This window comes from Pan troglodytes, chromosome 11 (assembly GCF_028858775.2).
Source record: "Pan troglodytes isolate AG18354 chromosome 11, NHGRI_mPanTro3-v2.0_pri, whole genome shotgun sequence".
In the NCBI taxonomy this organism is placed as follows: Eukaryota; Metazoa; Chordata; class Mammalia; order Primates; family Hominidae; genus Pan; species Pan troglodytes.
This window is the reverse complement of record NC_072409.2, coordinates 2,027,997-2,038,399: the sequence shown is the minus strand read 5'-3', so window position 1 is coordinate 2,038,399 and position 10,403 is coordinate 2,027,997. Positions and strand designations below refer to the sequence as shown.

The 10,403-nt window shown below is 57.6% G+C and overlaps 1 protein-coding gene across 14 annotated transcripts; it reads right to left on the bottom strand.

Moving 5' to 3' along the window:
- Positions 1-693: 693 nt before the first annotated feature.
- ENTR1 (endosome associated trafficking regulator 1) lies at positions 694-10,245 on the bottom strand. 14 transcript variants are annotated; one of them, XR_010148540.1, is made up of 10 exons: positions 10,112-10,245; positions 9,874-10,023; positions 8,778-8,846; positions 7,615-7,727; positions 6,939-7,355; positions 5,700-5,773; positions 4,888-4,999; positions 4,078-4,491; positions 3,854-3,993; positions 694-1,659 (listed from the first exon to the last, which is right to left on the bottom strand). XR_010148540.1 is itself a non-coding variant. In XM_016962113.3 (10 exons), exons 1-10 carry the CDS (start codon positions 10,179-10,181, stop codon positions 1,679-1,681), a joined length of 1,248 nt encoding a protein of 415 aa, XP_016817602.1. In that variant the 5' UTR covers positions 10,182-10,245; the 3' UTR covers positions 694-1,678. The 14 variants fall into 14 exon arrangements, 12 of the variants coding, with proteins under 12 accessions (XP_016817602.1, XP_016817598.1, XP_016817601.1 ...); XM_016962113.3 differs by having other exon boundaries at positions 694-1,718; positions 4,429-4,491; XM_016962109.3 differs by having other exon boundaries at positions 4,429-4,491.
- Between the last annotated feature and the right edge of the window lie 158 nt (positions 10,246-10,403).

The window sequence follows — 10,403 nt, the reverse complement described above, 5'->3', positions numbered from 1 at the left end:
TGCTCCATGAGCTGCTGGCATGAGGGCCAGGGGACCACCCCGCTTCACACGCATCTGGTGGATGGGACCCACCTGGCGATCTGGCCTTTGTGACCCCCACCCCATCAAATGTTGTCTCTCCCAAAGGGCCTCAGGGAAGGCCTGTGGCCTGAGGCATCCTCGCCAGATGCCCCCATCCTGCTGCTACAGGGCTCCCAGAGCTGCCTATACACTCAGAACCTCATTCTGGCACTTCCCAACCACAGCACCCTGTCTCAAGTCAGCTCTGCCAACAGAATCCAGAGCCTGCTTTCACCAACCAGCAGGAGCAGGAGGCGCATAGGGCTAGGCAGCAGGACCGCTCCAGAGTGACTGCTGGAAAGCTCTGGCCTTCACTTGTAGCTAAGACTAGGGGTCTAGCAATTCAGACGCCTTGTTTGAAAAATTCAACCACATGATCTGAAAAGATGATCCAATGCTAGAATCCAGTCTGTCCAGCTCTGAAACGTGCAGCTGCGTGACTCACACGTCCATCACGTGTGGGTCCCAGTGGTCAGGCCCAGGCAGCAGTGGTCTGAGTCTGCCCCTAACCCCAAGGGCTGAGGACCTGGAGAGAATCTGCCAGCACAAGGCACCAGTTAGGGCAAGAGCAAGTGAGGTGTGGAAGCCCACGGCGTTCTCCAAGGACTGGCTAAGTCAGCAGAGAAAAGACAGTGTGGTGAACTATAGAATTTATTAAATAAGAAAACTATCAATTGGAACAGGAGGAAAAAAAAGTTTTAAAAAAAATCTATAGGAAAATAGTCAAAAAAGCATTTAGTGCTCGTCGCCGTCCCTCTGAGGGGGGCCGTCAGAAAGGCAGCTGGGACCTGACAGACCCGGGCACATACTTGAAATTCCTGAATTCTAACCTGCATTGTACAAAATGCCACTTGAAACGTCCACCAGAACCCCCAGCCAAAGAGGCACATCTGGACAGCTTCACAGCACGGAATGTGTGACCTTGGTTCCTGTGGGTCCCGGAGGAGGACAGCAGCAGCCACGCGGTGGCCCCTGCACACTCAGGCCATGACTGCAGGGACCACCCACTGGGGCCACAAGAGTGACCCGGGAGCCAGAGGGAGCCCTGAGCATCGGCGGAAGGCACAGGTCCCTGCCCAGGGTGGCCATCTCAGAGGCACATTTAGTGTTTGTTCTACTTAGGAAATCAAGGACAACCAATTGTACTTATCTTACAACTGATGTTCTGGGATGGCACTGGAAAACACTGATTCCAGAACCACTCTTTTTCTTAAAATCACTGGCTTTTATGACAATGTCTTCCAAGAGCTCATTAGAATCTATAAGATCGCAGGAATTTCGCCAAGAAGGGCTGCATAGAAACCACAGAGACAACTCGGCCAGGGCTGCTCCCATTGTGGTGGCCAAGAACTGGCTGAGGGCACGACACTGGACTCTTGCGATCAACACTTTACTCTGGGTGAAGACTGCACATTTAAGGACACAACTGCACATTTAGATCGAGCGGTGGTGACCTCAGGGTATACACGGAGCTTCATGCTGAGAACACCCAGGGGTCCTCAAGAGTCTTCCTCCTCGTCTTTAATTTCAGAAATTCTGTCTATAGATTTAAGGATTTCGGCAACAAGATTCAGTGTCTCAGCTCCGGAAACCAGTTGCCTGAAAACAAGCACGGATATCAGGATGGGTGGCAGCAGCTACTCAGCAGCAACGGGGTTCTGGGGGGAGAAAGGGGAGGGGTTGGTAGGGGGAAAAAGGGAGGGGTTCCAAGGGGTAGGGAAAGGGGAGAGGTTCTGAGTGGGAGGAAGGCAAGGGTTTCCAGGGGGAAGAATGGGGAGGGCTTCCACGGGGGGTGGGGGGGAGAAAGGGGAGGGGTTGGTAGGCGGAAAAAGGGGAGAGGTTCTGAGGGGGAGAAAGGGGAGGAATTCCGGGGGGGGGGGTGGGGAAGGAAGGGGAGGGTTTCCATGGCGGGGAGGGATTCCACAGGGGAGGGGTTCTGGTGGGGAGAAAGGTGAGGGGTTCCAGGGAGAAAGGGACAGAATTCTGGGGGGGAGAAACAGAAGGGGTCTCAGGGAGAAAGGGGTGGGGTTTGCTGGGGGGAGAAAGGGACAGGGTTCCAGGGAGAAAGGGGTGGGGTTTGCTGGGGGGAGAAAGGGACAGGGTTCCAGGGAGAAAGGGGTGGGGTTTGCTGGGGGGAGAAAGGGGTGGGGTTTGCTGGGGGGAGAAAGGGACAGGGTTCCAGGGAGAAAGGGGTGGGGTTTGCCGGGGGGGGGAGAAAGGGACAGGGTTCCAGGGAGAAAGGGGTGGGGTTTGCCGGGGGGGGGGGGAGAAAGGGACAGGGTTCCAGGGAGAAAGGGGTGGGGTTTGCCGGGGGGGGGAGAAAGGGACAGGGTTCCAGGGAGAAAGGGGTGGGGTTTGCCGGGGGGGGGGGAGAAAGGGACAGGGTTCCAGGGAGAAAGGGGTGGGGTTTGCCGGGGGGGGGGAGAAAGGGACAGGGTTCCAGGGAGAAAGGGGTGGGGTTTGCCGGGGGGGGGGAGAAAGGGACAGGGTTCCAGGGAGAAAGGGGTGGGGTTTGCCGGGGGGGGGAGAAAGGGACAGGGTTCCAGGGAGAAAGGGGTGGGGTTTGCCGGGGGGGGGGGGGAGAAAGGGACAGGGTTCCAGGGAGAAAGGGGTGGGGTTTGCCGGGGGGGGGGAGAAAGGGACAGGGTTCCAGGGAGAAAGGGGTGGGGTTTGCCGGGGGGGGGGGGGAGAAAGGGACAGGGTTCCAGGGAGAAAGGGGTGGGGTTTGCCGGGGGGGGGAGAAAGGGACAGGGTTCCAGGGAGAAAGGGGTGGGGTTTGCCGGGGGGGGGAGAAAGGGACAGGGTTCCAGGGAGAAAGGGGTGGGGTTTGCCGGGGAGGGGGGAGAAAGGGACAGGGTTCCTGGGAGAAAGGGGTGGGGTTTGCCGGGGGGGGGGGAGAAAGGGGTGGGGTTTGCGGGGGGGAGAAAGGGGTGGGGTTTGCGGGGGGGAGAAAGGGGTGGGGTTTGCGGGGGGGAGAAAGGGGTGGGGTTTGCGGGGGGGAGAAAGGGGTGGGGTTTGCGGGGGGGAGAAAGGGGTGGGGTTTGCGGGGGGGAGAAAGGGGTGGGGTTTGCGGGGGGGAGAAAGGGGTGGGGTTTGTGGGGGGGAGAAAGGGGTGGGGTTTGCAGGGGGTGGGGGAGAAAGGGACAGGGTTCCAGGGAGAAAGGGGTGGGGTTTGCGGGGGGGAGAAAGGGGTGGGGTTTGCGGGGGGAGAAAGGGACAGGGTTCCAGGGAGAAAGGGAGGGGCTGGGGGAGAACCACACGTTTTCCACTCCTAGCTCCTCTTGGAGGAGACCCACACCTGACTTCACAGGAGACGGCTCCCTTGTTCACAGGGAGTGCTCTGGGGGCCAACACCGCCCTGCAGAGCTCAGCCCAATGGGTGGCAGACACTCACCACTGTCACAGTCATGGTGGCTGGCGTGTCCCCAGCCAGGCACAGCAGTAAGGGCCTTCTGGGAATTGGCTTTTTCAGCAGGAGGGAAACGCCCACCGTTTCCTTTATTTAGAGCTTTAGTGCCCACAGGGGGTGGGGCTGAGGTTCAGTGCAGGGTGCTGTGGCTGTCTGCACCTCCCAGGTGGGATCAGACACTGCGAGGCAGGTTAGAAAGCCTGTGGTCTGTCCACACAGTGACCCAGAGAGCTAACAGGACCACTGAGCACGCGTCCCTCCCTGCAGCTCCCTGGTCCTCCAGCCACGGTGCCATCAGCCTGGGCCCCCACCCAGGATCACTGACGACCACTCCAATCTCACCCCTTTCCCCGCCAGGCTTCCCGGTGCCTCCCAGGCACTCACTTGATGGAAGCCTGTGCGCTATTCATGACCACCCGGAGGTTCTGCAGGGCCACGTCGGCGTTCTGCTTCACCACGGTCAGGCTGGCGCCCTGGCCGCACCGCAGGGCTTCATTCTCTCGCTGGAAGTTGGAGACCTGCGCCTAGGGGGGACGGTTACGGCTAAGGACAGAGCAGCTCCGAGGCAACCCAGCTGAAAGTCACCACCTGGCGAGGCGAGGGCTTACCTGTGGGGGCCTGGCACTCAGGATGGGTGCTCTGGCGTAACTGGGGGCTCGCCTCTGGGACTGGGGGCCTAATGGCTTCCCCTTCACTCCAGTATATGCCCAGCACCTGGCTCTATGGCAACAGGGACTCCTACAAGTGGATGCCCCGTGCCAGACCCCAAACTCCCAACAGAGCTCCAGGGCCTCCCTCTGCTTCAGGCCCTGACAGGAAGCGGCTGCTGTCCTCATTTGAAGTCCTTTCTCTGCTTGGGCTCAGGGGAAACCCCAGCAGTCTTTCGCCTCTTTCTTACTGAATTCATTATGTGACTCCACAAATCAAAGAAAAACACTGAAGTCCCTTCCTTTAATTACCTGGAGCAAACTGATTTCCTGTTTTAGTTTCACAACGTGGTTTTCTGCCTTTACAGCCCGTTTCTGTTACCCAAAAAAGAAAAACCACAAAAAGCATCACTGATGTCCTCACATTCATACCGGACACGGGCCCCAACCCAGGGAGCAGGAGGGCACCCAACCTGGCTGTGGCCCTTCACAGCCCCTGTGCCCCTCCCAGTCCCGCCTCCACTCTCAGACCACCCCGGGAAGGGCTCATCATGCAGTGTCTGTGCTCTGGCCCCCCACTCCCCACGGATGCCCTCGTGGGCCAGCTATCCCCAGGCACAGCGAGACAGCGATGTCAAAGAACACCAGTCCCAGAGAGCCACATGGCCCCACTCCCAAGGGCAGGCTGCACCGGCTGCTGAGGACAACAGCACTTTCTCAGGAGCGCTCCTGCCCCACCCAGCTTGTCTGATTCAGAGAAGAAACCCATACGGTCATCAGCTCCAGGTTCTGCTCCACCTGCTGAACCACCGACTCCAGGTCGTGGTAGTCGCTTTCCTCCTTGATCATTTTTGCTTCTAATTTCCGCTCAAGTGTCCTCACCCTTGTTAAAGAAAAACCCGAGTTGTTAATTTCTGTGGCTACTTTTAAAAGGACTACAAAAAGATACCTCATTAGCCAGATAAAACCCGCTAAGAGCCTGTGATGGAATGGGTCTCAGGCACAGAGGGGAGGCAGCGGCAGCCTCAGGCCTGGACCTGTAGCCACCAGGCAGGCGTGCAGGGAGCGGCTCTCACAGCACTGCTGCTCCAACAAGGTGTTTGGTGGCTTTTTGCCTAAAGTTTAAAATAAACCTTGGCCAGGCGCCGTGGCTCATGCTTATAATCCCAACACTTTAGGAGCCTGAGGCAGGAGGATTCCTTGAGCTGAGGAGTTTGAGACAAGCCTGGGCAACATAGTGAGACCCTGTCTCTACAAAAATAAGATTTAAAAATTAGCCAGGTGCAGTGGCGAACGCCTGTGGTCCCAGCTACTCAGGAGGCTGAGATGGGAGGATTGCTGGAGCCAAGGAGGTCAAGGCTGCAGTGAGCCGTGATTGCGCCACTGCACCCGAGCCTGGGTGACACGGCAAGACTGTCTCAAAATAAACTTTTAGGCAGAACACAGAAATGTGTTTGATGCTGAACATTTATATACAATAAAACCCAGATCTGGTTTGACTGATTACTTCATTATCATTTAAAAACGGATTTCCCTGTGTATTAGATGTTGTGGATTGCATTCCTAACTAAAAGCTTACATACATTTCTGTTTGAGCTTCAGAGAAGCTCTGAACCTCATTCAGCTTTCTTCTCAGCTTAGAATTTTCATCTTTCAGCTGTGGAGAGAAAACATCCTTATTAGAAAGTCAGCATGTCTGGCTCAAAAGGGCGTGTGCTTCTGCGGTGTGGCTCCAGAGCCTCCTGATAAGCAGAGATGCTGGGTCAGTGCAGCGTCCACCTGCAGCCACTACAGAGGGAGACCACAGATGGGGGCAGGCACTTTTCAAACACCTGTGGTCACAAATGCCAGTTAATTTTACTCAGAGGCCGGGCGGGGTGGCTGGCGCCTGTAATCCCAGCACTTTGGGAGGCCGAGGTGGGCGGATCACAAGGTCAGGAGTTTGAGACCAGCCTGGCCAACACGGTGAAACCCCCGTCTCTACTAAAAATACAAAAATTAGCCAGCAGTGGTGGCGGGCACCTGTAGTCCTAACTACTCGGGTGGCTGAAGCAGGAGAATCACTTGAACTCGGGAGGCAGAGGTTGCAGTGAGCCGAGATCATGCCACTCCACTCCAGCATGAGCAACAGAGTGAGACACTGTCTCAGGAAAAAAAAAAAATTTCTTTTTTTTGAAACAGAGTTTCACTCATCGCCTAGGCTGGAGTACAATGGCGTGACCTCGGCTCACCGCAACCTCCGCCTCCCGGGTTCAAGCGATTCTCCTGCCTCAGCCTCCCAAGTAGCTGGGACTACAGGCACCTGCCACCAAGCCCGGCTAATTTTTGTATTTTCAGTAGAGACAGGGTTTCACCATGTTGGCCAGGCTGGTCTCAAACTGCTGACCTCAGGTGATCCACCCACCTCGGCCTCCCAAAGTGCTGAGATTACAGGCGTGAGCCACGGCGCCCGGCTAAAAAAATTTTTTTTTACTCAGAGCTTATAACCTTTTAGGTGATTATAATTTTTTAAAAATTTTCCTCCTCTTGGAACACTTAGCAAGCTGGCGACGGCAGCCCGCCTTTACTGAGGGTACAGCCCTGTAAGTGCCCAACTGCATCCAATTCACAGCTTCTAGCTCACCAGTCCTCTTTAGCCGGTTCTATTCCCACGTGTAACCAGAAGCAAAGTCAAAGGGAAAGTGGATAGCAGGCTGTCACGCAAGTCGCCTTGTCCTGGAAATCAAACCAGGCCACCCAAGAGGTAGGATGGCTCCAGGTTCTCCCCGGGAGAAGCCGCTCGGACAGGCGCTGTGCCAGAGGGCGCCGCGAGGCTCACTTACTGCGTCGTAACTTATCTGCAGCGTCCGCAGGTGCCTGTCTCCCAGAGACTCTCCATGAACCGCAAAGTCTGCGCTAGGACTCCCTGCCGGAGAGGCCGGAGACACGCGAGAATCAGTGTCACTCAACGCCCACGAGGGCAGAGACTCAGGCCCTGCCAGCTCCGACGGGGTGGAGAAAAAGGAAAGGTATGTGCTGCAGGGCGACGTGCCGGCAGGGACCCTCTCGGGGTGAGTCTGCTCGATGGCAGACGGCAGGTAGGCTCCACTCCATCCGGTGTCCTCATCCTCCTCCTCATCCAGGAGGTCACCGGCCCCTGTCGGGTCCTCGAAAAATGGCTGCTGATACTCCAGGCCATACCCCCCGGTTTGGGAGGGTGGGGAGTTGTGGTCAAGTCCCAGGGAATGCCTCGAGGCTTCCTAAAAAAGAAAAAAAAACAATGGAGGCCATGCTTCTGACTCGGAGCGCATCTTCCTTTCTGTGTTCTGCCTCGGAACAAGAAGAAAGGCCCAATCTCTCTACCGGAAGGAGCCCAGCAGCTTCTGAGCCCAGAGCTGCTCCCCAGCACTGACGCCTGCCCTGCTCTGCCACACTCATGCACGATTCCTCCAAAGGAGGCTGCAGAGGCCGGAACAGAAACGTCCCACAGAGCCATCGCCCACAATGCCGTGGATTTACCTTTGCATAAATTCTGCTGGCCGGATCCTCCTTCGACAGGCCGAGGTTCTTGGTCTTCAGAAACTCTTTAAAAGAGAATGGATTTGCCTCTTCAAGATCTTCAAATCTGTCATCTGAAATAATAGACATCACAAACGCATAAAGTCTACTGAAGAGCGTTGAAAGGGAACCTTCCTGTTCACCTGTCTTTCCAGAGCATGGCCACATGTGAGATCGGGCAGCCACGCTCGTCATTCTACCATGACTCAGGCGGCACTAGGAAGTGTGAAGGTGGCTGAAGGTGGGCAGTGACAGACGTGCGTCTACATTTGCAATCTTCTCCTTCCACGCCTCGGCCCCTGCTCCCACACTGTGCTGCTCACTAAAGCTCCCCTGGGGAGCTTTAAAACGACCCAAGTCACTCCACTGCACACACCCGGCTCCCTGGTGTGAGGTCAACCTGTGCTAGGAGCTCTCAAAGCTCCTCAGGTGGCCGGGTGTGGTGGCTCACGCCTGTACTCCCAGCACTGTGGGAGGTCAAGGCGGGCGGATCACGAGGTCAGGAGATGGAGACCATCCTGGCTAACACGGTGAAACCTCGTCTCTACTAAAAATACAAAAAATTAGCCAGGCGTGGTGGTGGGCGCCTGTAGTCCCAGCTACTCGGGAGGCTGAGGCAGGAGAATGGCGTGAACCTGGGAGGTGGAGCTTGCAGTGAGCCGAGATCGTGCCACTGCAGTCCAGCCTGGGCGACAGAGCGAGACTCCGTCTCAAACAACAACAAGTTCCTGAGGTGCTGCAACGCTGGGGACCCAGTGCCCCCTGACCCTCTTCCCGACTTTCCTACCTAGGTAGCCTAAATAACGCCCACTCTTCCCTTCTCCCTCTTGCCACCGCCTTCCCACCCTCCGGGGACTTAAGCAGCCACACTTGACCCTCCCAGCTGTGAGCCCCATGTAAAGCTGGCTCCTGTGGCCCCAGCCCCCCAGGTGGGGCTTCCCCGCTCCCTGATGTCACCTCGCTCCTACTCTAGGGTCAAGACTGAACCCTTGAAATCCCACCCCCACCTGCTCTTTTGGGCTCCAGCTACACCACATAGCCAGTCACATTGACAGTCCCACCAGACACGTGCCTGGCACTGTGTTGGATGGAGACAAGAAGAAAAGGTTGCTGAACTACTCTACCTCCAAAATGTGTCCCGTGGGCTCCTGACGGGCTCTGCTTAGAACATTTCCCCTTTCCATAGCCAAAATCTGCAAAGAAACAATGTCACCCACCATGCTGGCAGGAAGTCTTTATGACCTCACATTTGGTTTTTTTCTTTTGCACATGGAGTCTCCACTGCAGTGGTTCTCACAGTCTAGAGAACTTTTTTTTTTTTTTTTTTTTGAGACGGAGTCTTGCTCTGTCGCCCAAGCTGGAGTGCAGTGGTGCGATCTCGGCTCCCTGCAAGCTCCGCCTCCTGGGTTCACGCCATTCTCCTGCCTCATCCTCCCCAGTAGCTGGGACTACAGGCATCTGCCACCACGCCCGGCTAATTTTTTCGTATTTTTTGTAGAGACGGGTTTTCACCGTGTTAGCCAGGATGGTCTCAATCTCCTGACCTCATGATCCGCCTGCCTCGGCCTCCCAAAGTGCTGGGATTACAGGCATAAGCCACTGCGCCCGGTCAGCCGAGAAAACTTTAAAAAAAACACAAGCTCCCAGACTTGTGACCCTGGAGATGGCCTGACTTGCAGACTGGCCCTGGTGTCTGTGGTCTGAAAGAGGCTCCTCAGCAGATTTTGAAGCCCAGCCGGGGCAAGCGCGTCCTCTTGTCTTGTGACAACCCCCGAATGTCCTCAGATCCTGGCATAACCATACAAACACTCCTGCACACCCCGGGCACCCAGCGGCACTTCTGCTTGGGTAGAACGAGGACGAACCAGATCTGGCCACTGCCCGGCTGTGGAGGCAGATGGAATGCTCCAGCTCGGTTTCCAATCACTGCCCACTAGGTGAAGGCACCCCGACTGCAGCCCCACGAGGAAAGCGGGCGGGCTCCTGTGCTCCCCGGGCACTAACCATCCTGTACTGGAACTGTCTGTCTTGGGGGAGGTCTCCCCGCAACCAGACTGTGAGCTCCTAGCAGGGGACTCCGCCTTTGAATTCCGAGTGCCTGGCACGCAGTGAGCGCTCTGCTCATTGATGGGTCAATGGACGAGCTCGTGCTGCAGCGGAGGTGCCACACGTGGCGCGGGAACTGGAAGCGTCCCCGGGGCCGGCGCCCTCGTCTCTCACCTGTGTCTCCCACGGAAGCCAGCACCGGGCTGGGTACATAGCACATAAAGGCCGGCCGAATGCCGAAGAAGGGGGAGTCCAGGTCCCTGCCATGGGGGCGCTCACAATTTAGCTGGGGGAGACAAGACCGGCGCTCATAGAACGCTGGAGCTGGAAGCAACGACAACAGCGACTTTACTGCGTGCCGGGGCGGCCGCCGCCCACCTGGACCGCTGGACTCGGCCCCTGCCCCGCTCACCGTCGGGAATGGCGAGGCTCCGGGCTCGGGACAGCGGGGTGGCGCCCGGGCGGCGCTGGTAGCCCGACATCGCCGCCGGCCCGGCGGGGCACGACCTGCCTAGCCCGGCAGCGGCGGCTCCATGGCCCCGGCTCCGCCCGTGCCGCGGCCCGCGTCGCCCGCCCCCGTCGCCCGCCGCTCGCCGTTCGGCCGCCCCCGCTCCTCCGAGCCTCTCGCCGCTGCTTCCGCTCCGAGCACCGGAAGCGCGTGCCTGAACGCCTTGGGCCGTCGGCGAGGGGGAGGGAAAGCCGTG